The sequence below is a fragment of the Molothrus ater genome, chromosome 16 (genome assembly GCF_012460135.2).
Source record: "Molothrus ater isolate BHLD 08-10-18 breed brown headed cowbird chromosome 16, BPBGC_Mater_1.1, whole genome shotgun sequence".
Lineage (NCBI taxonomy): Eukaryota > Metazoa > Chordata > Aves > Passeriformes > Icteridae > Molothrus > Molothrus ater.
The window spans coordinates 14,010,519-14,037,065 of record NC_050493.2 but is presented as its reverse complement, the minus strand read 5'-3'; the positions used below and the strand labels follow the sequence as shown (position 1 = coordinate 14,037,065).

Here is a 26,547-nt window from a genome sequence, read left to right as displayed (position 1 = left end):
TAGGAATTTAAAATGCAGAGCAGGAATTTCAAATGCCAAGGCAGCGATTGAAGCAAGTTGGAGCCAACCCCCAGATAATTGAAACGAGGCTGGACAGAGGGGAGGATCTGTATGAGATCCCCTGCGATGCCTGCAGGAGCACATTTCATGGCTGACGGTGAAAGCACACCCGGGGTGAGGCAGGAGGAGGATTCAGGTGTTTCGCAGCAGGTACAAGGGCTCTGACAGCGCCACTCTCGGGGGCGCCGTGGGGTCGGCGGGAGGTAGCAGCGAGCACAGCGAGAGGAGGGAAGCGTTTGCAACCAGCTCAGAAGTCGTTTTGGTTTTGGCTGCAGCACAGGGAATCTCAATGAAAGGCTGGAGTTGGTTCCAGATGGAAGTGCAGCCAGCGGAAGGGTGTCGGAGTGATGCAAAGGCTCGTGCTGGGTTTGTTGCACCTAATCCATAACGCCGAGTGGCCCACAAACCCCGCTCTGTGTGGGTGTTTCTTAGATATGAACCTCCAAAACAACACTCGGCTCGGCGTAGTCCCAAAAGATCAGCTGCAAGCACGAGTGAATTGCACATGGAGCTTTCCAGCAAGCTGCCCCGGGCCTGGGATTACAAAGCTGCCTCTGTTCGGTGGGCACTGTTCCCTCCTGAAAGCTCCTCGGTCTGGAAGTGGTTAGTGCTCACCGAAAGAGACCTGCTCCATCTTTTATTTTTGGCTGTGGTGTTTGTTGAGGCCAGGCTCTGCTCTCACATATGTTCCAAATTCGGCTCTCGCCAGAGTGGTTCATTTCCTCGCTCACCCGCATCCCATCCAAAGCCTTTGTCCAGTACCTCGGCCCCTTAGTTCTCGATGATGTACACTAAAAGAGCCCTGGGAGATGAGGAGTTTGAGACAAATGGAAAAATGGGATGTTAAGCAATTGGCCCAGAGTCGAGCAGGGTGCCCGGCCAAGGTGTGGCACACAGGGGCTTCCTGAGGGCTGCTCCCAGCCCGGCGCAGCCTCTCCTCAGCCCTCAGCCCCTTCTGTGAGGAAACGGGGAGAGCCACGGTACCCGAGCTCTGCAGGCTGTGACTGCCGGGCTCCTGCCGCGGCCGGTCCCGTGGAATGGGCTCCCTGTGAGAGCCGTTCACTGTGAGATACCCCAAGGGGTGTCCTACAGGGAGAGCAAGGTGCGTTTGTAACCTTTGTCTGATTCCTTTCCTAACAAGTCCTCAGAAACACGAACGGGATTTTAACAATCACTAGAGGAGCGGTTTGGCAACGGCTTGGCGTCTGACCTCTAGGCAGAGCCCTGGCAACTCCCCCGTGAGGGGACCCAGGCGGGGCCCTGAGGGGACAGAGCCCGAGCCGTGAGGGGAGCGAGGCGCGGTGCCCCCTGAAGAGCTCGGTCGGGCCGTGAGGGGACCCGCGAGGAGCCCTCCCTGAGCGAAGCAGCGCGCGCGGGCTGAGAGGCAGGCTGACGTCACCGGGAGCGCGTCAAGCGCAGCCCGCGCGCGGGGGACTGGGCGCGCCCCCGCCCCGTGACGTCATCAGGTTGCGCGGCGGGAGGGCAGCGCGGGCATGGCGGCGGCGCGGGGCGGGCGGTGTCTGCTCGCGGCCCTGCGGCGCTCCGGGACCGCGCCCCGGCTGCGCCCGTCCGCAGGTGAGGGGGGACGGGCGGCGCGAGGGGCGCGGGCCCCGCGCTGAGGGAGCGGCCGGACCTCCACGGCTCGGCCCAGACGGGCGCGCCTGCCCGGAATTGAGCTCGGCCTTGCGCGTCCTCTGGAGGTGCGGAGGGTCCGCGTCCCGCTGGCAGCGCCCGATTGCTCTCGGCTGCTGCCGGCAGGCTCGGAACGGGCGCGGGCCCGGCAGCGCGGAGCAGCGTGCACAGCGCCCGGCGAGCTGACCCGAGAGCGCCCAGCGCTCCTTCCCGGGGAGGGGCGAGTTCTTCTGGGGCTGTGCTGGGAATAGCGCCGGCTCGCGTGGGGCAGGGAGCGAGCTCAGGGCCACCAGCGGCTCCAGGGCCGTGTCCTGCCTCATACAGGGTGTACAGCGTGCTCAGATCGTGTAGCACGGTGAGGTTCGTGCCCTGGCTCGTGTAGGGGTGTGTAATATATCCATGTTTATGTCCTGGTTCATACAGCACTCCCAGTTCATCTCCTGGCCTTTATAAGGCGTGCAGGACATCCAGGGGTACCTGCTGGCTCATACAGGCTGCACAGCACATTCACATCATGTCCTGGTGCACGTCCCAGCTCACACAGGGTGCACAGCCCAGTACCTGCATGAGGGCAGAAGGCAGCAGCAGCGTTGCTGTTCTCTGGCCAGTCACTACCAGGGGACGTTACAGATGAGCCTGAAGGGTTTGTGTTTGCTAGGGGTGCACTTGAAGTTTCACCTCAGTCAGCTGACAGGAGTAAGTGCTAAGAAAATTAAAACTCTGAGGCCTCAGTTATGGGATGTGCTCCCTTATCAAGGCCCTCATGCACTGGAAATGTGCCTGTGAGCTGCCATTAACTGAAGCATGGTGAGCAGTGTCCTGCCTGTCAGCAGCCTGTGCTGTTTCCTTATCTCTTGTTGGCCCCTAACTGACAGATCTGCGTGTTGTTGCTGTGGTCTGTGCTTTCCCTGCAGGTTATGAAGAGAAAATGTATCAGGGGAAATTGTGTGACAAATAGGGTCACTTTCAGGGTCGGATTGTCAGGTTTATTGTGTCACAGAGTGCCACTTGGGTGTTTCTGTGCAATCCAGCTCTTCCTCCACAGAAATCCCCAGAGCCTTGTTAGCATCCATGTCTGGGAACAAAGCTGCTGCCTCTGGTGGGTCAGACACTGCAGCAGAGCCCGAGTTTTATCCCTTAAGCTGTCTTTCAGGCCCTCAGGGAAGAAGCAGTGAGCAGAAGCTGTGTGGGGTGGGGATAAGAGGAGGGGCAGGATTCTCCTTTGGGCTGTGTCCTGGCTGCAGGGACAGCCCTCCCCTCAGCGGGCACAGCTGCAGTGTTCGCTTCACCATTTCAGAGGCTGGTACAGAGCTTTTTGGGAGATGTGTTGGTGTGAGTGGGTCAGGCAGGGAATTCTCTTCTCCTCACATTCTTGGGGATCTGGTGCCCAGCTCAGGAGCCCTTTTGTGTGAGGAGATCTGAGCTGGGAGTGGTAATTCCTGCACCAGCTTCCCCAGGCTCCTGCTGACCCAAATTCTTCTCTTTTGTTTTGAGCCACAAACTGCTTCGTGCAGGGTTTCCCACCATAAATCTCTGCCTGGTGCTGGGCTCTGCTCACTGCAGGGCTTTTTCCAGAAGAGCCTGGGCTGTTTCCTGGGGGATCACTGTGGTGTCTGGATTGAAAGGAGTCCCTGAGGGCTTTGCTGTGAGTGTGTGAGGCAGGTCTGTGGCCGTGGGCACGCTGGATCACTGGGATCACAGAGAGGTGGAATTTGGGGTGCAATGTGGGATTGTGCAGTGATGGGAACAGGAAGGGGTGTGGGCTGTGCTAAAGCTCCACATTTGATTAACCCACTCTCAAAAGCCCTGATTTGCCCCATCACATCACAGTGCATATCTGGGGCAAGAGCCATTCCTTCTTTGTCACCTGGGCTTAGGAATTTGTTTCTGAGGCTCGTTATGAGTAGCACATTCCCTGTTACCTCAGCAGGTGCTTCTCAATAGCTCTTGTGTGCTGATAATTGTGTTTTTATACCCAGAATAGCCAGGAGCCTTTTCTGCTCCCTTGCTTCAGGCAAGGACTCTCAAGAGGCAAATGGGCTGGAGGTGCTGCAGTTTGTATTTAATGAGCTCTGGCTCCCTGGCATGGGACAGGCTGCTAATTAAGGATGATAAAACCAAACATTGCACAAATCTGACAGGAACTTCCGAATTGATGGGTGGTGATTTATTATTGTGCTCTGGAGGTAGGGAGGCAAAAATGTGAATACATCAACAATTATAAATAGCCAGAAATAAAATTATAAGTAGCTGTAGTTTCTAGAGTCAGCTGGTGTTCATGGGCTGGACATCTGATGATAGAAATGAACTTAAGGTTTTAAGCTGCTGCTGCTCTGTGTCTTTTTTGGATCCTGGAGTCAGAGAGGGAGCAAAATTCTCTCTTTTATTTCTGCTGTTTGGGAGATATGTGTGTGTCTGTATGTGTGCTTACGTACAATGCAGTATGCTACAGCACCCAGCATAAAATGAGTATAAAATAGATATAAACCCTGATCTGCAGGCCCTTCCCCTCTGGAAATGAGGGACTGGACAGTGAGTGCTCTGCTGCTCTCCACCTCAGCCAGGGCTGTTTGCCCCTTCCCAGGCAATCCAGGCAGTGGAATGGAAGTTGCAGAAGGTGTGCTGTGGTAATGCAGCAGAGCTGTTTGTGACGCAGAGCACAGTTATGCGTGTGGGAGGTGTTCAGATGCATTTAGAACTATTTGTGGGCTCTTTTCTTTAAGGGCAGAATGACTGGGGAGTCATTCAAGCTTCTGGCTGGAGAAGTGGATCTTGATTCAAAGCTTTCTGTGAGGAGGAGGAGAAGAACGAGGACTGAGAGCCTCCTCTGTCAGCTCTTGAGGATGGGGTGCAGGAGACAGAAGTGCTGTTAAAGCTCAAGGGTTCATGTTCAGCTGCTCTGGAGCAAGTGAGAGCCCAGCATGATGGTCTGGAGCAGCAAGACCTGTTCTTGGTGACCTACACTGACTGTAGGACCTGCTGTGGGAGGCAGGAGCTTTGCAGAGCACTTGTGAAGTGAGCCTGAGCTAGAGGATGAGGGATGTTGGTGAAAAGGCTGGAATGCAGAGTTCGCTCCAGGGCTGTGGCAAGGTGGAGGAAGGTTCAGGAGGGACTGAGCTCCCTCAGCATGTCAGCTGGCCTGGAGGGCAGGAGGTGGCCTTGGAAGCTGTTTCCAAGGAGGTCACAGATGTGTTTTGGGACTCACACCGTACTAATGGGGTTTGGTTCAGTCTTTGGCTGTCTTTGTCCCCAGTCATCTGAAGAAAGGACCCCTTGAGAATGTCAGGTGTAGGGTTTGGCTCCTTCCCTTGCTGGATGAAACAGCCAACAGGCACAGAGTGAGCTGTAAGGAAAAACCTGAGCTTGTCACTGCTTCCAGCCACTTGTGCTGCTTGTCCATGTTCTCCTGGCTCTGTCCAGACTGTCCTGGCCCCTCCTCTGCTTCCCAGACCATCCAACCTGTTGATGTTCATTGTAGCATGGGGGAGGCCAAGGTGCTGCCTTCCCCAGGGCAGCTGCAGGGTCAGGTCCTCACCCTCTGGGATCCTGCTCTGGCATTATCCCAGCAATTCAGAAATCACTCCAGGGAACAGGCTTTGCTCAGAGGTCTGTGGTGCTGCAATGGTCTTTTTGTGACCAGGTTTGGCTCGATTCATCCCCCAACAGAGAAAAAACTGTTGGGTTCACCTGGGCATAATAAAAGGAGGAGAATTTGGAATCCCTGACCTTAAGGGGGTTGTGCCATTTCCTGACTGGTCTCATTTTCCCCACTGATTTTGGGACTGGTGGCCTTGCTGCTGCTGCATGTGCTGCTTGCCCTGGACCCAGCTTTGTTGGGGGGTGGAATCCCTGTGCTTGGACAGCCAGAGGCCAAATATCTATTGCCAATTTATATTCTCACAGGCAGTGATGTGAGAGTTGTCTTCAACTTAGCCAGGAAACAGCAGTGAAAGCTGCAGACTGCCTCTTTCTGGTTAATTCAGTGGGAAAGCTGCTACTTGTCATCTTCTGGATAAAATTTTAATTCAGAAGAGCCAAAGTAGCAACCTGCCCTTTTTATGCAGTGAAGGCAATTCTGGAGGGGAATGGTGGGTGTTGGATGGTGAGGGAGCTGTTCAGACAGTGTAACTCCCATGGGGTTACCTAGGTGGGCCCTCTGGGGAGTGCTCCTGTTGGTGCTGGACTTGTGATGTGTATTGAAATATCTTCATTTGTGTCTTTAGCAAAAGGAGCAGCATGTCTGCAAAGACAAATCCTCCACCGCTGGAGCCTCCAGCACAATGTTCCTGCCTCCAGCATTGCTGCTGTCAGGATGTACAGCACCCAGACAGCAGAGAGCAAGGAGGAGGAGCCCCTGCACACCATCATCAGCAACACAGAGAACGTGAAAGGTGGGCCTGGCACACATGTGGGGATGCTCTTGGGGTGCTCCTGGGTCAAGGTGTGCTGCAGGTGAGCCCTGCTCAGCAGTGCTGCTGCCTCTGGAGGAAGTGCAGGTGCTCACCACATCCTTTCCATCTGTGTTGCACCATCACCTCCCAAAACCTGGGTGTGGAGGTCAGCATGGCCTTTACTGAGAAACTGGGACATCAAGACTGCGTCCATGGGCACTGCCAGGCAGTGGATGGTCGTGTGTGTGTGTGTGGAGGCTCCACAAACACTGGAATTGGCTGAAAAGAACTTTCTGTCCCAGAAGCAAGCTGTGCCTGCCCAGGTCATTGCTGTGCACCCTGGAGGTGTGATGAGAGTCCTGGTGTCAGCCCTTTGGCCAGAATGAATTGCTTTGCACAGCTTCAGGGACAGCTGCTCTAAAGCAGTCTGAGCAATGAGTTAGTCCAGCACAGAAATCACATCTGAACTCTGCCTCTGTGGTTTTCCTGGAGGTACTTTTGAGACTGCCAGGCTGAAGTCCCTGGTGGGGTTGATGTGCTGCCCACGCTCCAGCTTCACCCCATCCCTGGGGGATGTACATCCTCACCAGCAAGGCATGGCACAGGTGATGTGGGACTTGTGGCTTTTCCCTGTGTTTTCCCAGAGTTTTCTAATGCCTCTTGCAGGAGAAAGGAGTTCTCTTATGCCTCTTACTATTTTTAAAAGGCCAAGGATGGTCTTTCAGCTGAAATGTTTTGTAGTTTTAGTTTTTTCTGAGGAGATTTCTCTTCCTGGGCACAGCTCCCTGCCTGCAGGGGTGGCTGTACAGATGTGTTCATCCAGCCTGGCCTTGGACACTGCCAGGGATCCAGGGGCAGCCACAGCTGCTCTGAGCACCCTGTGCCAGGGCCTCAGCACCTTCACAGGGAACAATTCCTTCCCAATATCCCATCTGTCCCTTCTCTCTGGCAGTGTAAAGCCATTCCCTCTTGTCCTGTCACTTCAGGCCCTTGTCCAAAGTCTCTCTCCAGCTCTCCTGGAGCCCCTTTAGTCACTGGAAGGGGCTCTAAGTGCTCCCTGAGCTTTCTTTTCTCCAAGCTGAGCACCCCCTACCCTAACCTTTATTCCAGGTGCAGCCTCTAAACATGAGTTCCAGGCTGAGACAAAGAAACTGCTGGACATTGTTGCCCGTTCCCTGTACTCGGAGAAAGAGGTAACACATCCTCAACTTGCTGGGAGATTTTCTGTTGGCAAAGCCCCATCTCTGTCAAGGGATACATCCAAAATGGTTGAACTGGGAGAGGAACTGTTCAGTTCCCAGTGAGTCCTGAGCTTTCATGTCAGGCTTTCTTGAATGATGTTTTTGCAAGACACTTTGAAAATGTATTTTTGAAACAATTTGTAGGTATAGCCAAGTGACTCCAAGCCTTGAGCCTCTGCAGTTTCACACTGAGTTTGGACAAACTGTTCTCTTGGCAGATAATGGGGAAGCACAGGTTGGGGAGCTGGGAATTAGTTTGTGTGGGCCTGTGATCTCCCAGGTGTCTGGGAGGGCTGTGCAGGGCAGTGTCACAGACATCTTTCATGAAAAATCCTTTCTTAAGATTTTTCTTTGTGAGAAGCTGCAGTTTCAGTAACCAAAGTAACCAATGGTTATCTGCTGCTGTGGAATGCAACAGGTAGAGCCGTGATTGGTCTCCTGTGGATGTTTGGATTTACTGACCACTCATGGCAGAGCTGGCTCTTGCTCTCTGTCTGAGACACAGATCTTGTTATTCATTCTTGTCTATTCTTAGCTTAGCTAGCTTCTGAAGAAACCTTTTCCTTTCTATTTCTTTTTAGTATAGTCTTAATGTAACATATATCATAAAATAATAAATCAAGCCTTCTGATCATGGAGTCAACATTCTCGTCTCTTCTTCATCCTGACAAGCCTTGTGACCACGGTCACAGGGCAGGGCCAGGCTGCAGGCTCAGGCTGTGTCTGTCCCCAGGTGTTCATCCGGGAGCTGATCTCCAACGGCAGCGACGCGCTGGAGAAGCTGCGGCACCGCCTGATGACAGAAGGGAAGGCCCTGCCAGAGCTGGAGATCCACCTGCAGACAGACAGCGCAAAGGGAACCATCACCATCCAGGTAGGGTCTTATTCCCTGCTGCTCTCATCACTGCCCTTTGTCCTGTGAGGAGTCACTGGCAGCTGAGCAGCAGCACAGTCCCCAAGCCTGCCCAAATAAATATTCAGTCCTCAGTTCTGGTTCATGAGGCTGTAACCTCAGGATTTGATGAGAAACCAGCAATGCTGTCTGCTCCCCATTTGTAGCCATAGGAAAATTTGCTGCTCCTTCTTCCCCTATTGGGAAGTACCAGTGGCTTTTCTCCCTGTACCCCTGTCTAGTGCACTTCTCTGGTTGTGTGACTTTCTCACTAGTGGGTAAGTTGTGAATCTGGTTTCCTCCTGACCTTTGGGGAGGTTTTCATGCATGAGGTGTTACATGCTTGCTTTTGCAGACCTTCTCTCTCCCCTGGGTGAGGGGAAATAAATGCCAGGGTGGTAAGAAAACCTTCCCATTGCTGCCTGTCTCTCTGTTCCTGCTCCAGGACAGGCTGAGTCCAGCTTCTGCCCTCAGGCACAGTTGGCACTGTAGATTTGGGCAGTAGCAGAGCACACCCCTGTGCCCAGGTTTTGGTTGTCCCTGCTGGTGACAAAATGCTGACTGGGAGGGAGACAGTCTGTAAGAGCAGTCACCTGTGGGCCTCAGTGTGGGGAGGGACATGGAGCTGGGCCTTCTCTCTGTACTTTGATCTTGCTTGTGGCTCTTGGCCAGGGTGGGAGGCTGAGCCTCAGTTTTGGTGTTTTCTTGGCAGAGTTCCTAATGTTAAGAAGGCCAACTGGTCATTTTCCTTGTGGAGCTGTCAGCCATGAGTGTGGCTGTGGACATTCCTAGGAGAGCAGAGGAGGAGGAGGAGGATGAAGCAGGCAGCCCTGAGGGACCATGGCAGGTCCAGGGGAGATGTGGCACAGACAGAGCACACAGGCTGATATTTTTCATGTGGGACAAAAGCAGAGGGGGCTGTTGGAGGCTGCACAGTTATTTTATATTTCTGTTCCTCTGCAGAGCAAGTGCTGCAGTTGCCATGGGGAAGTTAGTGCTTGTCAGTGGGCACCACAATCACCAAGCAGAGATTCTCAAACCATGGTGCAGGGGCTTTGCTATTCCTGTCACTCTGTTGCAGTTTTCTGACTCCAGTTAACACCAATTGCTTGAGGAGCCCTCACTTAGCCCCAGGCAGGGGGTCATTCCTGCCATTCATCTTTCCCTTTTGAGATTGTAGTGGACACAGAGCATCTGACTCCATCAAGACATTGTTACCTCTCCTGCCCTTTCCCTGTGGAAGCTCTCCCCTTGTTTGGCAGTTTGGCTGGAGAGCTGCTTGCCCACCTCACAGGGTGCCTCTGATGCCATCCCAGTTAGATGGGTTAAGGGTTGGGATTTTATAACCCCCTGCCTGGCTGCCAGTGCCTCTCTAATGCCATTAAATGAGTCTTAACAAGGAAGCTTTTAACTGCAGCAGTCCTGGGCTGTGGGGAGCAGTGAGAACAACGCTGCTCCAATCTCTTTAATAGCTTTGCCTTCTCCAGAGTGCCAAAAGCTCCTTACCTCCAGTCAGGGGGGTTATAAATAACTTCTTGAAGAAGCAAACTGCATATAATGCTTACTGCGAACAAGCATCATTCAGAACATTTCTCTGCCTTTCAGGAATGCAAACGTGAAAGAAGGCTTGCTGCAGTGATTGAGGCAGAGATGGATCTTCCCTTTGCCACTGTTTTGTTTCTGTACCCACTAGGACCCACCAAAAAAGAGGCAGCAGGTCCCATTGTCTCACTCTGACCCCTGGATCCTTCTCAGATCTTCATGCTGCTCTGAGCCTCTGCATCTGCTGAATCTCTCCCTTCCTCTTCCAAGCCCTGTAGCATCTCTTTGCATCTCATTGAGCTGAGAAAAGGCAGGTCTGTAAGGTGTGATGGCCATTACAGGCACATTCCTGGGGGATTGTGTAGATCTGGTACAGGACTGCACTCATCTCTGTTCAGTGACTGCAGTTCTCCTTGTTCTCTGCCAGGACTGAATTCCAGTCATAGGCACAGCAAGACTCAGAATGCTGATGGATGTCCTCATTCAGGAATATTCCACCTAAGCATTGCAGTGTAGTGGCTGCTAAGAGGGACGTGTTGACTGAATTCCACCACCTCACTTCCTTCACCAAAATCCTGTTGTTTTAGCGAATTCCACCATTTCCTCCATCCCTTTGAAAACTGCCTCCTGTTTCTAGGACAGCTCCATCTGTAGCAGCCACAGCCTGCAAGGTCAGAGTGGTTAAGAAAATCCATTTGAAAATGTGAGGGGTGTGTTTCCAGTGAGAACAGCTCTGCAGAGCTCTGCAGTTCCGCGTGCTGAGGCTTTACCAATGTGATTTTGGACCCTTTGAGGTGGGACCAGAGGGCCTCTTACAGACCCCAAGGCTCTGTGAGCACTGAGCTCACCTTCAGCACCTGCCAAGGTGACAGGCAGATGACAGGCACTTGGTGGTGTTGGAGCTGTGCAGTTCTGCTGTGCTGGTGGGGATGTGTGAGCTCAGGGCTGCAGCCCTGCTCCTTGCTGAGGCTTAATTTAGGGTTAGGACAGTTGAGAGGAAATGGTTTGAAATGTTTACAGAGCTGATGGCTGCTTCTGCTGGGGGAGGGAGTGTGCTTGCTCTTCCAGCATGGGGGAGCAGCCAGAGCTTGGGCTGCTCCGTTCCCTTTGTTGGGCTTTCATCTTTCTGTTGCTGTCATCCAAAATCAGTGTCTGTGAAACCACAAAATCACCAGTTTGCTGTGTTGGGAGGAGTTAAAATGACTGCAAACACCACTCCTCCCTGCAACAGCTCCCTGTATCACTGAGCAGATCTCTCCTGCCTCACAAACAGCCTCTAACAGGGACTGGGCTGTGCTGGGCTCCAGTAAGGATTGGGATGTTTGGGCTGTAGCAGGTCAGTGCAGATGCACCCTTGTGTCCCACAAAGCTTGGGGAGGGTGGGGGAGCAGGTTCCCCTCCCCTGTGGGACCAGGCTGCAGCAGAGAGGGTGACCTGCACTGTAGCATCTGTGTCACTTGGGCTTGGGGAAGCAGGAGATGGGCAGGTGGAGATAGAGGGGTAAATCTGGCTGTACTTTAGCAAGCCTTAGGTGCAAGTAAACCTACAGAAATGTGCCCCAGATTGCAGGGATGGGCTACAGCTTCCAGTGGTTGCATCATCTTTAACAAATAAGCTCAGAACCCAGAAATATAAACACATCTCAAATAACCTGTGGCCCAAGGAAGGAAGTGCACAATCCTTTAGTTCTCTTCACGGCAGAATCAGAGCATGTCCTGTATAAAACTGGGAAATTCAAAGTGGATGAAAGGCTGTACTTTTCTGGACAGTGGGTACTTAGACCTGGATGGGTGGAGGCTGAGCCTGTGGTTTTGCAAAGGAAAGCTCAGGCTCTCTGCTTTGGACAACTCCCATGTACTAGGCCAAGATTACCTCGTGTTCACAGGCATCAGTTTTATTCTGGCTTTTCATCTGGTTGCTGCTGCTGCAGATGCTTTAATGATCCCAAACCAGAATGTTGCTCTAGTGCAGCTGCTGTCCTGGTCTTGTGAATTTGAAGTCTTTAATCAAGGTATTTAAATAACAGTGGGCACATTTGCTAATCAGACATTTTGGGATTTTATTACCTTATCAACTGGTGAAAGCAGCATGTCTTTATAATATACTCAGTGTTCTTCTGATGCCCCGTTGAGGTTTTACACTGAAATAAATGTTTCAAGTGTTTGTTTTGTAACAAAGCAAAGTGAAAGACACAATAGTTCAGCCAGGTCCCTCTAACTGGGAGCATTCCTTGCAATGCAGTCATGGCAGAGGCAGCAGTTAATGGCTGCTTAATAGGTTGTTAGGTGTAAGGAAGCTCTGCAAAACTTTAAATTGGACTCAGGTAATGAGCAAAGCTAAGCTAATCTTACACAGCAGATCTCTGCAAACATCCAGCACCCCCTCCACAGGGTTAGAACAAAGGGCTCACAAGGCACAAAGGTGCAGGTTAGCTCAGCTTTGGTACCTTGGAGCTTTCCACACATAAAAAGGTGCTAAAAACAAAGTTCAGCTGATGTCTGTTTGGGGTAAATGTTACTGAGTTTAGTTCAACACTTGTGGCCACCAGCCCTTCATACTCTGAAGGTCTGCAGCCTCTTTGTTGTCTTTTATTGGGGATGGCTTGGGGAGGATTTTTACTCTGCACCCTGAGAAGTACCAGAGGAGAAATTCACCCAGGTGAGGAGGTGGTGATTCTGCTGGGTAACAGCAGGTCTTCTGTAATTAACATTCAGCTAATGAAGGGTCAGCACACTGAACTCTGTGTCTTGGTCTCTCCAAGCTGTAGAGAAACACCTGGCACATGGAACTCTGAGCATATCCCTCACATTTTGTAATTTGAGAAGGCCCAGGTACAATTTGCTTTGTGCTGTTACAAATAGCTCTCCTGTGGCTGTGGTCAGCCTGATAAAGGTTTTCTTGCAGGCTGAAGGGAGGGCTAGAACTGTGTGCAGGGGAAGAGAAGTTGTAATGCTGTGGGTGCTGATGGTGGTGGGTAGAAGGAGTGTGCAGGAGTTGGGTGATGCCATGGTGGATCCTGGTGCCCAGCAGCCAAGCAGCAGCTGGTGCAGCACAGAGCAGTGTGAGGAGGGCAGTAGAAATTCCACCAGCTGCTTCCTTGGAGTTCATGGAGCTGGAGCTGCCAGCACTTGTGTGGGCCCAGCCTGAGGTGGGCTGCTCACAGGCAGGTTCAGTTGCCTCCCATGACTGCAGAGTTCCTGCTCTGCAGAGCTCAGCTCCCATCTCTCCTCTGCTGCTGCTTTATTCCCATTCCCCTGAGCAGCTCCATGTGGTGAGGGGAGCCAAAGGAGAGCTGCAGGAAATGTGGACATGGCAAGGGTGGCTTGAATCTTGATGGTGTCTTCATCCTAATCCACCCAGGTGTTTTCCTGCAGGAGGGAATGTCTGCTTTGCCAGGCTCTTCACTTTCTGCTCCCCCTGTCAGCATCCTGGCTGTTTGAGCCCTGCTTTCTTTGTTCATGAGATTCACCCTCATCAAAGCAGTCTCCAGGAACTGTCATTAAGCATTCTGCAGTAAGTTTGGCAGGGCATTAGGAATTCAATAGCCAATAAATTAATGGGGTAAGGATGTATTTTTTTTAACACACTGGAATTTGGGAATGACATGCTGTGCTATAAATAGAAGTGGATCAGAGTTCTGTTCAGGGTCTGGCATGAAGAAAAACTGAACCAGATGCCGAAAGCTGTTCTTTCTGGCTTTTTCTTCCCTGGGGGGAGGGACCATGTCAGATTCCTGAGATTTTGCCATACGCTGTTTGTTTTCCTTGGCTTTTCATCTCTCACTGTTGAGATCGTACTGGGCATCATCCCTGTTCTCAGCCAGGACTGGCCTCACTGGATTTAACCAAAGGAAGGGGATTGCTGTGCCCTGCCTTTTGGGGGCAGGAAAATGTCTTACCCACATGGCACCTCACAAGCTGAACAGTTCAATCCTTTAGTGCAGTTAAGCACTGCATTAAGAAATCCATACTGCCATTAACTTACTTTGGTAATAAGCCCAGTAAATGCCCCATGGGTGGCAGAGGTCACTCTGGCTCCTCACCTCCGAGCCACCTAAGAGCTGCCAGCTCTGTTGCAGCTGATGTTGCCAACCCTGCACACCAAATCCCACCCCTGGTAAGGCACTGGGGATGTGTGAGCCTACTCTGGATGTGCCAGCTGCTGTCAGCTGTGATAACCATGCTCACAGGTACTCAGGTAGAACTGAATCCCTCAGGGGAATGAGAATCACATCTCACTTGGCTACTTTTCACCTCAGACAGTGGCTCAGAGAACATGTAACAGTGGGTTCTTGGGATGCTTGTGTTGGGTACAGAAGCTGCTGGGATTTGGGAGGGGGAATGGCACTTTGTTCTTGGGAGTGGCATCCTGGAGGGCAGTAGCCTGCCCTTTGCTCCTGTGGAAAATGTGTGTGGAGCAAGTCTGAAAACACATTGGACAACAGAAGGGGAAAGATTTTTTTGTGAGAGGGTGGCCATCTCTAGCTGGGGTTTGCTGTTACCTTTGTTGCCTTGGGGTGTCATGCAAATTGAAGTTGCAGCCAGGTTTGAGCCTTACTGCAGCCTTTTCAGGGTGGTGCTGCTGCAGGCTCTGCTGCCTGAGATGTGTGAGCTGCAGGGAGATGTTTATCTGCATGCAGTAGTGCAATTCTGGAATAACCTGGGGGTGACAAGGAGCTTGGGTAAAGTGTAGCTGGTGCATTGGATTTTGGCTGCTGTTCCCATGGGAATGCCATACCCAGCTCTCCTGGACATTGACAGCTTCGTACTCACACCATGGAGCACAGGGCTTGCAGAGAAGGGTCTGGATTACCTGAGAGTTACGGGCTTTGCTGCTCTGCTGCTGATTCCCAGTGTTCCACATCTGCAGACTGCAAACAAGCTGCTTCTCTCTGCTCCTCACTCCCCCTCAGAGCAGTTCAGGAATGGAGGCTGTCTCTGTGCATGACATCTGGCACTGTGGGGCCATGCCTGGCTTCACATCTCTTTCCTGCACTGCCATCCTGTGCTTTTTAGAGGGATGTAGAATCCAGCCTGTCCTGGCATGGTTTTGTCTTTCCCTGAGAAATGGCCAGAGTCTCTGAGCTTTCTGGGGTTTGCAGGGAGCTGTGGCTGCCCCTGGGGCTCTGTGCCCTCTGGGTGTGTGTTCCTGGCCATGGGCAGATGGAGGCACAGCTAAGTCTGCTGTTGGATTTACTACTCAGAGGGGAAGGAGACAGTGGGAGTTGGAGGCAGAAGTTGCTTGGGTGCTGTTTGCTGGAGCAATGGTTCCCTGCTGGTATTTGAGCTGCAATTGCTGTTTCTTTTCAGGACACAGGTATTGGGATGACCCAGGAGGAGCTGATTTCTAACCTTGGTACCATTGCTCGATCAGGCTCAAAGGTAACTTGGGATGAGGATCCTTCTCCCTCCCTTAAAAAACTCTTCTCCAGTTGCAACCACTTTTGTTCTCCTGGTAATTTTTCATTCTGTTTTGTCCCTTGGCCCTCAGCCCAGCTGTGAAATGACACCCCCTCTTGGGAGGTGAAACCTGCCTGTGGAGCCTCCTGCTTTCAGTGGTCCCTGCTGTGCTGTGGGAGGCCCAGGGAGCCCAGGCAGTGCTGTTGGGCCCTGTGTGTGGCACTGCTGCACCCACTGCCCTCACTCCAAACACCCTCCAGCCCAGCCATCCCTACAGAGGGGCACCCACCCACTTGGCATTTGCCCCCTGTCCAGGGGAGCAGCAGCTCTGTCCCCACAGCAAGGTGTTGTACATGTGTACCTGATTTTTGTTTTCATCTCTGGAGGCACCATTTTAAGGTTTCCTGTTCCTGATTGACCAAGCTCTTGCTTGTTTTCCTTTTACTGCTCTAAGCAGTGCTCCCCTTTTCCAGAGGTGCAGTCCCTGTGCAGAAACCCTTTTCCTTGGGAACCTTCCTCAGAGCATTGATGCAGGAGCATGGGGTGGGGGTGCTGGACTGCCAGGCTGCAGTGCCTGAGGAGCCCAGCTGGGCATTGATCACAACCTCCAGCAATTCCTGAAGTCACTTTGTGCTGGTTTGTGTCTCCTTTGTTCCTGCAGGCTTTTCTAGAAGCTCTGCAGAGCCAAGCTGAAGCCAGCAGTAAAATCATCGGCCAGTTTGGAGTGGGTTTCTATTCAGCCTTCATGGTGGCTGATAAAGTGGAGGTGTTCTCACAGTCAGCAGAGCCAGGCAGCCCAGGCTACCACTGGTCATCTGATGGGTGAGGCTGCAAAGAGGGCTGGCACCATGGGGGGCTGTGTCCAGACCAGGCATGGCCTGAAAGCCCTGCAAAGGCAGGGCTTGTGTGTTCTTCCAGGACCTGGCTGAGTGGTTTAGGTCCTGCTCTAGTTACACACAGGAACAAAGCCCGGCCAAATGTGTGGCAACTGCAAGGGCAGGGTTGGTTTTTCAGAGCAGACATGCTGTGGACAGAGTGCCTGCCTGTCCTGTTCATCCCTGCTGCAGGCACTCAGCTCAGGGGGCCACACCACAGGGACAAACTGAACCTCCTGGGTCTAATCATCCTCTGAGGTTTGGCTTGGGGCACCCACAGAGAGCAGAGCTTGTGCAGCACTGGGAGCTGCAGGTACATCTCCTTGGGGGTCACAGCTGTGTGCTCATCCTTTGCTTTTTGCTTGAAGTCGCAAATATCTGTGATGGCAAAGCTGTGGGCTGCTGGACATGTTGGAATTGGAGCTTCTGAGGGTGACAAGCTCAGCATCCCCTTAAAATTTCCTGAGAATAAAGAATTTACTACATTATTTAAATTCTTGAGAAAACTGAGACACCAGACTGGTTTGGGTTTTCAGTAGCTAGTGTTTTTGCAGAGCAGTTTATCCTGGGTCTGGGTCTCTGGGGAAAACAGCCACATGTTTTTTGGGGTTTGTCAGAGCATAAGGAGTATTTGACATTTTTTTGCCTTTTCCTCTCAGCTTTGAAGTGTTGTGTGTGCTCTCAGTTGAACAATTTCTCTGTGCTATCATGAGTGTACCTGAGGCACAAACTGACACAGTGTTTGTTTCTAATCCTAGTTCAGGGATGTTTGAGATTGCAGAAGCATCTGGGGTCAGAGCTGGGACTAAGATTATTATACACCTGAAAGAAGACTGCACAGAATTTGCAAATGAAGACCGAGTCAAGGGTGAGTAGAGGAGGGGAATGCTGTTCCCCCTAGGCTCTGGGAATTCTGTTGGTGCTCACAGATGGGAGGTGAATTTACAGGTTTTTTCCTCTCCTGCAACTCCTTTCACCTGCTGTTACTGAGGGAATTCCTGCTGTGTTGTTTCCACAAAGGTGACCCTTCTGTGTCTTCTTTCCATTCCAGAGGTGGTGACAAAATACAGTAACTTCATCAGCTTCCCCCTGTACCTCAATGGGAGAAGAATTAACACTTTACAGGTGAGGTGGAGGCCACAGGCAGGTCACTCATGGAGGTGAACCTCTGTAATGCTCCCCTGGAGACAGGAAACAGCACAAAGCTGTCCCTGGAAACCAGGGGAGGATTGGCCAGGATATCTCAGATCTTGCAGTGATCAGTTAATTAGAACAAAAGGAGACAATCCAGCTGAAGTCATATCTGCAACAGCTTCTTTGCATTTATTGTGGAAAAGTCTTGGAGATCAGCAAGATCTGTTCTCTTCCCTTGTCCTGAATTATTTCAGTGCTTTATAATGCTTATTCTGTTTAAGCCATGTGACATGTTAGTGCTGATGGTATAGGTGGTGTGCTGACACCTCTCACTGCAGTTCTTTCTGTCCTTTACATGGAATAGCCACTGCCAGGGAGTGGTTGGGGTTTTTCAGCAGCTCACAGGGAATGGTTGGGGTTTTTCAGCAGCTCACAGCCTGATTTATTCCCAGCTCCTAGCTGAGCATTTTCTGACCACTGGCATTATACTGCAGCCAGATCCATTTTACTCAGATGTTCTTGGCCCAATTGCAAGCATCACTTGGGAGAAATTAATTATCTTTAAAACAGAAATCTATGAATCATTTTCCTCCAGCATCTTCTCTTCTGATTGTTTAAAGCTTTCTCACCTAAGAGAGCAGGTAGAGAGCATTTGTGTGGCTTTTTTGTTTCCTGGAATGTGGCACCGACTGCACAGACTTTCAAGACTGTATTTAAACATTTTACCATGTTAATTTATCTAAGGTTCTGTAATTGGTGTTATTAGTCACTGATTATTTATTTGGATTCCTGCATGATAGTGTTTCTGTTCCAAAGGCTTTCTAGCTGTGCCCCTTAAATTACAAAACCAGAAATAGCTTTAGACAGCTGTTTGCTCTCTCTGCCTGACAATCAGTAGAACAGGCTCCCTGGAGAAGAGCAGTAGTAGAGCAAGGGGTGAAATGCCCTTAATAGAGTCATGGACTTTTATCTTCTTATCAGAAAGTCTGTTTTCCCTTGGGTTACAGCAACAGCTTGATTCTCATCATGCTCTCATTTCATGCTTTTTCTTTATCCAGGATCTTGGCTTTGTGCTTTTCCACACATCAGCATCAGTTCACTGCAAACAGAGCCACAGTTGGTTCCCTGGTGGGATTTCTCCTCAATGAGCCTGTGAATGCTCACAGCATGGAGCTGGGGTTTCTCTGCTCTAACTGGGATAACTGTTAGCTACAAGTGAGCCCCTGAGAATGCAGCACTTTCCAAAACACAGCTACTGTAAACACCTTAGCTCCCAGTGAGTCCATAATCCTGCCTGTGATCCTGCAAACCCTCCAGGACACTTGTGTCTGCTGGAAATGAGGGGAAGCCACCTGTGGAACAAGGCTATGAGGCAGAGGAATCCTTAAGGATTTCAGGGCTGCCAGGGACCTGAAACTCTTGGGCTCTGAGGGTGGGCTGGATGTTGGTGTTGTCCCCAGAAATCGCTCCTGTCGCTCGTTTGGGCTTGAGTGGCAAAGAGAGGCAGTGACTGAGGTGGGCTTCACCCAGCTGGAAACACACAGTTCTGCATTGAGTCCCACATCTTTGCTGGGTGCGAGTCTTTTGCTCAGGTACTGGAAACTGAAACATGCTGTGAGCATGGGCTGAGTGCTTCAGAAAGCACTGGGGGAGTTAGAGCAGCAGCAGCAGGTGGGCCTGGAGCTCATGGCATGTGTTCATGTGGGAAACAGTGGTGGAGCAGTGACCCTGCAGTGGTTCACAAAGCAGCTCCCAAGCTGCTGAACAAATCAGCAGAAAACAGTGCAGGAGCTGCTTCATAAGCTCTTAGCTGAGACAGTGACCTCCCTCAGAAAGGCAGATTGGTTGCAAAAGGCTCACTAAAAATTTTGCTTTTCCTTTACTTGCTGGTTAGACCTTGAGAACTTGACCAGTACTGCCAGTCATTTGAGCTGTGGGATCTGCCCAGGATGGCCAAGATTGGCAAGTGTGATGTCAGGACCCAGGACATCCCTCTGGCTGTCCTGAGGAGCCAAGACCCCTGCCAGGGGTCTCAGAGACCCTGGCACAGAGCCCAAAACGCCCCTGTGGTTTTGATTATGACCCGTGGAGCAAGTTACCAACCTTAGATGAAGATCTGCAAGCCATGACAAATTAAGTAGAATGATAGTGAGTTTATCACAGAGTGAAAAAGCAGATTTTGGGGTTTTTAGAATGGGGATTCAGGGGGGCAAGATGGAGAGATCTGGGCATGTCCTGCCTTTCTCCTTCTTCTTCTTGGCCTCCATCTCCTGCTGTGATGTTGGCACTTTTAGATTAGTTTAGACTAGAAGCTCACTGTCTAACGTAGGTGATAGGTATTGGAAAGGATTGTAAACATTGTATGTGTAGTTTTTAGTATAAAGATATAACACCACCCTGGGGGCAGGCAGAGTGCCTCTGAGTGTCGTGCTGAGCGGACCTTGGCTGGACAGGAGAGAAAATTTTATAGATAAGATACAATAAACAACCTTGAGACCGAGAAATGAAGAGCCCTGACTCCTTCTTCAAGTGCCGGGCTGGGAAAAGAGACTTTCTAACATTTCTCTGAGTCACTCTGACCAGCTAGAAGCCCCAACAGTGTGAGGCAAAGGAGGTTGGCCAAATCCCTTTTGTCTGGGGCTACACAAAGCTGCCCTATAGATGTTGCAGGGCAAGAGTTACCTCTGAGGGGTGGCCAGACGAGGGGCAGTAGTTTGTTCATTGATAATGTGCCTGAGCCACATCTCGCTCCCAGGCTGTGCCTAAGAGTCTGTTTGAAAGGTTCTATTTCCCTGCTCTGGCATCCTGGAGGCCAGAGAGCTGATGGGAACTGTTCTCCCTGCTCCTGCACAGGCCCTGTGGATGCTGGAGCCCAAGGACATCGGCGAGTGGCAGCACGAGGAGTTTTACCGCTTCATAGCGCAGGCCTATGACAAACCCCGCTACGTCCTGCACTACAAGACCGACGCTCCCCTCAACATCCGCAGCATCTTCTACGTGCCCGAGCAAGTACGTGTGCTGCCCTGGAACCTCCGCCCAGCCTCTCTGAAAGGGGAGAAGGGCAGAGCTCCTTAGGGAAGGGAGGCAGACATGGCTGCAGGGAGGAATATCCAGTGGGGCATCTCTGCAGTGGGCTGGTGTCGCAGGGTAGTTGGGATAATGAGCCGTGAGAGGAGCAGGGGGATGGCTTGGCTGGGTCTCTAGGGAAGAGAGCCAAGACTTCAGCTCTCGTTGGGTTCAGCATTGTAGGGAAGACCAGAGTGTGATGTGGGGCACCCTGCACAGTGTGGGTGTTACCTCCTGTCTCTTTTCCTGCAGAAGCCATCCATGTTTGACATCAGCAGGGAAATGGGCTCCAGCGTTGCCCTCTACAGCCGCAAAATCCTCATCCAAACCAAAGCTGCAGACATCCTGCCCAAGTGGCTGCGCTTCCTTAGAGGTGGGTGTGCCACCAGGGATAGCAGGTTATGGACGATGGCTTCCACAGGGGCTGCCCTCCTGAGCCTGGCACTTGTGTTTGCATCACTGTTCAAGGGTTGCTTTGTGTTCCAGGTGTTGTGGACAGTGAGGATATACCCCTGAATCTCAGCAGGGAGCTTCTGCAGGAGAGTGCCCTGATCAGGTAAGCAAGAGTATCTCTGGACTGAGATACAAGGAAAAGATGTAAAGCCATGAGGGAAAGGGGACAGTGGACTCACTACAGCCCTGCACAGAGAGATGTTCACCTAAAATGTCTTGTCTGGCTCTAGCAGCTGTCTTAAAAAAGGCTTGTTCCTCCTGCAGGAAGCTCCGTGATGTTTTGCAGAAGAGGTTGATCAAGTTCTTCATTGACCAGAGCAAGAAGGACCCTGAGAAATATGCCAAATTCTTTGAGGAGTACGGGGTGTTTATGAGAGAGGGGATTGTCACGATAGCAGAGCAGGATGTCAAGGTACCATGAATCTTGAAAACTGCAGCTGATGGGAAAGATCACCATGAGCTGGGATGAGGGAGACTGCTACTTCCCATGGAACTTGCACGCCCATAACTTGTGTTCCTGGGTCTGCCAAGACCTATGGATTCTCTAGTGCCTCAACTTTCACTCTTTCTGACTGGTGCTGCTTCCCATTTATTTTGAGACCCTGCAGAGTCTCTGTGCCCACACTGTTGTCAGCCCTTCCTGGTGACATGAAGGGCTGATGACAATGTCAACTACAATGGGCAATAAAGATGGGCCTTCCCGTCCTGTTGCCTAATTCCCATTTCCAGGAGAGCTTGATCTATATCCTCTCTAGATCACTTTTCTACCTCTTTAATATCTGGAGCAGGAAAAGGAGGGATTCAAAATCCCCTGAGCCATTTTGTATGGCTGCCAAGAGACACAGGAATCCTTGGGGTTGGGTGCAGCTCAGTGACCCAGCTGAGCTCACAGGAGCACATTTCCTGCAGGAGGACATAGCAAAGCTGCTGCGTTACGAGTCGTCGGCGCTGCCCGCAGGGCAGCTGACCAGCCTGAGCGACTACGGCTCGCGCATGAAGGCCGGCAGCAGGAACATCTACTACCTGTGTGCCCCCAACCGGCACCTGGCCGAGCACTCGCCCTACTTCGAGGCCATGAAGAAGAAGGACATGGAGGTGGGTGAGCAGTGGTGCCACATGTTGCAGTGTGATGTCATACCTTGCCTCAGTTTCCCGGTCCTTCCCCAGGTGCCAATCACCACTCCCTTCCCCTCCCTTGCCCCTGCTGAGTGCTGTCTGTCAATCTGGCATTCCAGAAGGGCATTGAGTGATTGGCAGAGTTCAAAAGATGCCTTTCAGCCCTGGGGGACATTGGGCCAGCCAGGTGTCATTTGTCCCCTGAGACTCCCCTCCCTTACCTGCTTGGTGTGATCCCTACCCCTTCCCTCTCCCTCTCCCTGGGGTTAAAAGACACAGCAACCACACGGTTCAGGGAGGTTCTCTTAGGGCTGTTGCTGCATTCAGAGGCTTATGGGCCAGGAATAAAGCTCTGGATCGAAACCCTCCAGCAGAACCCGACTTCTTTCCTTCAGCATCACCTTAAGCTTCTCCACCAGAGGTAAACCCGAGCTCCTGCATGCCTGGACTTGTCCCAAGCACCCAGGTGCAACATGCAGCTGGCCAAAGGTGTCTCTGAGGTGAAACCACCACAGCTGCTGCCTTTGGTCAAGCAGCAAGGGCCACATGAGCCCAGGCACGTTCCATCCGACTCTATTGGTATTAATTCCAACAGCCACAGCCCGGGGAACACCCTGAGCTGCTGCAGTAATGGTCAGGGCTGGCTCTCAGGGCTGAGCATGGCACTGAGGCCTCTGATAGAGCCCTGCCAGCACGGTGCCTTTGCCTGGCCCCCTCTGCCTGTGCTCTGTGACATGAGGCCAGGAGGAACCTGTCACACACTCTTAACTACAAGGTTAAACAAAACCATGCAGCTGTTAGGAGTATCCAAAGGAGGACCATGGGAGTGGTGAAGGGCATGGAGGAGAAGCCATATGAGGAGCGGGTGGGGGCACTTGGTGCATTCAGCTGGAGAAAAGGAGACTGAGGGGAGACCTCACTGTGGTCTTCAACATCCTCACAAGGGCCAGCAGAGGGACAGGTGTCGATCTTATCACCCTCATGACCCAAGGGAATGGCTGGAGCTCAGCTGGGAGGTTTAGGTTGGGTATCAGGAAGAAGTTTTCACCCAGAGATGTCAGACACTGTGACAGGCTCCCCAGGGAAGTGCTCACAGCACCAAGCCTGTCTGAGTTCAAGAAGCATTTGGACAATGCTCTCAGACACAGGGATTGTTGGGGTGTGCTGCACAGGGAATAGCTGGGACAATGATCCTGATGGGTCCCCTACAACTCAGCATATTCTGTGATTTAGTACTTGTACAGACACTTGGTTCTTATATCTGTTTCCTACCTTTGCTGGATCCCAGAGCAGGAGGCTGGGAGCTGCTGTGCAGGGCTGGAATTGTGTTCTGTTTGTCCTCTGTGGGCAGGTGGCCCTCTCAGGTGTGGAGCCAGTGCTGGTTCTCACTTTCCCTGGGCAGCAGAACTTGTTCAGCTGCAGACCTGCCACCCATGGTAACAAATCCCTCAAGGGTTTGCTTTCATGTCAAGCCCTGAGTGACAGTCACTGTGGGGTTGAACCTGTGAGTTTCCTGTGTGATATTCCTGCTGTTTGGTACAGAGCTGCCTTGGGAAGGAGGGAATGCTGTTACATCCCAAACAATGTGTTGCTGTCCCTTTGTTGGCACAGGTGCTGTTCTGCTATGAGCAGTTTGATGAGCTGACACTCTTGCACCTCCGGGAGTTTGACAAGAAGAAGCTGATCTCTGTGGAGACAGACATTGTTGTTGATCACTATAAGGAAGAGAAGTTTGAGGAGAGCCGCCCAGGTACCGTGAGCCTTCCCTGTCCCCTCCTGCTGCACACTGCCCTGCTACCCTGAGCAAGCAGTGAGGGGACACCTTCCTCCCCTGTTCTTGCAGCTCCTGAGCAAGAGCCTTCCACCCTCCCATTCTCATGGTCTGAGGTAGCTTAGAGTTTTTGCAGACTGGATTCATCTCACATGATCAAAGTTAAATGGAATGTCATGTGTGGAGTTGCCATGATTTTATTTCAACCCCATGCATATATCTGGTGCCCAGGCAGAGGCAGGCAGCCCCTGGCAAGGCATGAGCCTGCCCTCTCCAGGTGTGGCACAGTCTGGGATGAGGATATGTAGGTGTGTGCTGAGTGGTGCTGCACTCCCACTCCCACAAGAGAACTGATAAATGAAAGTGTGAAATGGAAGATTGGAAACTCAGCTCATTGTCCATTGCACACTATAGATGCACACTCAGATGTGCCCTCTTTCCCTGCCAGCTGGAGAACGTCTGACAGAGAAGGAGGCTGAGGATCTGATGGCCTGGATGAGGAATGCCTTAGGCTCTCGAGTCACTGGGGTGAAGGTGGGTATTCTGTGTCTGGGTAGCTGAGTACAGGAGATCCATGGAGGTAACGATCTAGGGAAAAAAGATGACAGGTAGTTGGGGACACAGAGTTGCTGCCACAGAGTTTTCTTTGGACACTGTGGGAAGACATTCTTCTCTGTGCCTCCTCTAAGTGGTGTGGATGCTGGCATTTGTCATTGGCTGGTCAGGGTGGCAGCAGAAGAACCACATCTGTGTGTATTGAGCAAAGCCCATATTGCAGTCGATGCTCAGGTTACCAGAATAGGCTGGTGACTCTTCTTGCTTGTGGAAAGGTGTATTGGCAAGGAATGCTTTGGGTCCAGCTGCAGCCACTGCCTGTGGGCTGTGGAGCCATTTGAGCCCCCATCTTTCCTGCTGGTTTAGGCAGCTCCTGTGAGATGGGAATGAATCATGTGGAGGCTTGGTGTAGACCTGTGCTGAGGAGACTCCAAGCCCTCAGACTTTCCCCACATGTCCAGGCTTTCCACATCAATAACAGTCTTTTGGAAGTCATATTTTGCAATGTCTGATATTGTTCTGCTGAAATGCTGAGTTGAGGACATCAAGGGTTTTTTGCAGGTTTGTCATCCTTCACTTCTGCTTGATTTGTGAAAGCTTTTCAGAGTGTTTGCTTGAATGGTAGCTATGTGTTGAGGGCTGCCAATTTTACTGCAGGCTCTATCATTTGGGGCAAGGCAGGATTGGGATTTGCAAGCCTTGGGTGACCTTTTTCCATTCTGGATGTGCACTGTCCATGGCAGCCCTGACCGGTGCTTGTGCCGCAGGTGACCACGCGGCTGGACACGCACCCTGCCATGATCACCGTGCTGGAGATGGGTGCTGCCCGCCACTTCCTGCGCATGCAGCAGCTGGCCAAGACCCAGGAGGAGCGAGCCCAGCTCCTGCAGCCCACCCTGGAGATCAACACAGGGTAAGGGGGGACAGCAGCAGCACTAGGCCTGGGGCACAGCAGCCTCTCAGCAGTGGAGGTGGAGAGGAGGCCATGTAAAGGCTGCCAAGTAGCAGAGTCCTCCCCATTATGTGCAGTCAGTGCCACAGAGCCTTCATCTGTGACACTGAGTGGCACCTTCAATGTGAGCCCCCCACACACAGTGTGCAGCCCTCTGGGGACCATGGGGGTTGTAGGGACAGATAGGAGAGAAGAGAGAAGCCCTCAGAACAGGAGCAAGGAAGTTGACTTTGGTGATCCACTGTGACTTAGCTGCTCATTCTGGAAATACATTTCTCACTATGTCCTAAATCAGCAAGTTTCAGTGTTGATCTCTCTCTTACAGGCATGCTCTGATTAAGAGGCTCAGTGAGCTGAAGGACAGTCAGCCTGATCTGGCCCAGATGTTGCTCGACCAGGTGAGAGTTGGACCTTCTCCAAAAGCAGCACCATCCTTCCCAGAACCAGCTGCAGACCAGGCATGACAGGGAACAGGGTGAACCATTACAGTGGGCAGGAGTCACAGCCTTCTGTGGCCCCTGGGTATTTCTGGGACTTGTGGTCGATGTTTTCCTAGCAGGTGCCCTAGAAGACATTCTTGGTTTCAGCATGCAGGTCCTGGGAGTAACGTTCCCTTCCTCCCTCAGGCAGGTTGCTTTGGTGCTTATTTAGTGCTTTCTTCTCTTTTTCAGATTTATGAGAATGCCATGATTGCAGCAGGACTGAATGAGGACCCCAGGCCAATGGTGAACCGGCTGAACGAACTCCTCACCAGAATCCTGGAGAAGAAATGAGCCCCAAGGACTGAAGGATGAACTCTGTGCTGACCTCTTGCCTCAGGCACAGCCACTCTCAGCAGCTGCTTGCAGGCACTGTCCAGCACAGGTTCATGGGCAGAGGGCAGGGACAGTGCTGGGGACATCCAGCCCTCCCTGCACGGGGAGGAGCCACCTGTAATTATCAGATCCCACATCATCAGCTTGTTCAAAGTGCAGTGCTCTTAGTGGGGACAAAATCCAGAGGTTGCTGCTTAAATAATGTGCCCAAATTTCTGACATGAGCCTGAAGAGCCTCATTTCATACTGTTTCTAAAAATGGCCTTTCTTAAAACAGATGTTGGCAGCAAGATCCCCAGTTAGGTCTGTGAATACACCCCCCTATCCACAAAATCCCTGCTCACCTTTGTGCTCTGAACAAGCACTGGAAAAATCAATTAATTAGTTAAGAAACCTCCAGGTCTGACCAGGCAGGAGCAGTTTGCTGGCATGGAGACAGCTTGCTGCCTTTGGCAGACACAGATCATGTTGGTGGAACATGGCAGAAAAGATCACTGAGCTGCTGGCTAAGGGAGTTCATCCTGGTCTTGTGGAAAAGGGGAAGTAACTGGGAGGCAGCTTTCTACTGTGTGGCTTTCTGGAGAGTCTGGGATAAACTGCATGCCTAGCTGATGTGTATTTATGATAAATAAACAGTTCTTATTTTCCAGACA

At 51.7% G+C, this 26,547-nt stretch overlaps 1 protein-coding gene across 1 annotated transcript; it reads left to right on the top strand.

Annotated features, from left to right (window-relative positions):
* Positions 1-1,545: 1,545 nt before the first annotated feature.
* Positions 1,546-26,547, top strand: TRAP1 (TNF receptor associated protein 1). The gene is made up of 18 exons (XM_036392536.2): positions 1,546-1,635; positions 5,916-6,083; positions 7,194-7,276; positions 8,058-8,198; positions 15,068-15,139; positions 15,819-15,979; positions 16,791-16,900; positions 17,084-17,157; positions 20,020-20,175; positions 20,485-20,605; positions 20,719-20,788; positions 20,950-21,097; positions 21,595-21,780; positions 23,413-23,551; positions 24,021-24,106; positions 24,895-25,040; positions 25,405-25,477; positions 25,751-26,547. Exons 1-18 carry the CDS (start codon positions 1,554-1,556, stop codon positions 25,850-25,852), a joined length of 2,118 nt encoding a protein of 705 aa, XP_036248429.1. The 5' UTR covers positions 1,546-1,553; the 3' UTR covers positions 25,853-26,547.

Bases quoted from the DNA above. Each gene is read 5' to 3' on its own strand.
- TRAP1 (XM_036392536.2), top strand. From the start codon at position 1,554: ATGGCGGCGGCGCGGGGCGGGCGGTGTCTGCTCGCGGCCCTGCGGCGC. The intron at 16,901-17,083 runs GTGAGTAGAGGA...TTTCCATTCCAG, and splicing joins AAATGAAGACCGAGTCAAGG to AGGTGGTGACAAAATACAGT. The intron at 20,606-20,718 runs GTGGGTGTGCCA...TTTGTGTTCCAG, and splicing joins GTGGCTGCGCTTCCTTAGAG to GTGTTGTGGACAGTGAGGAT.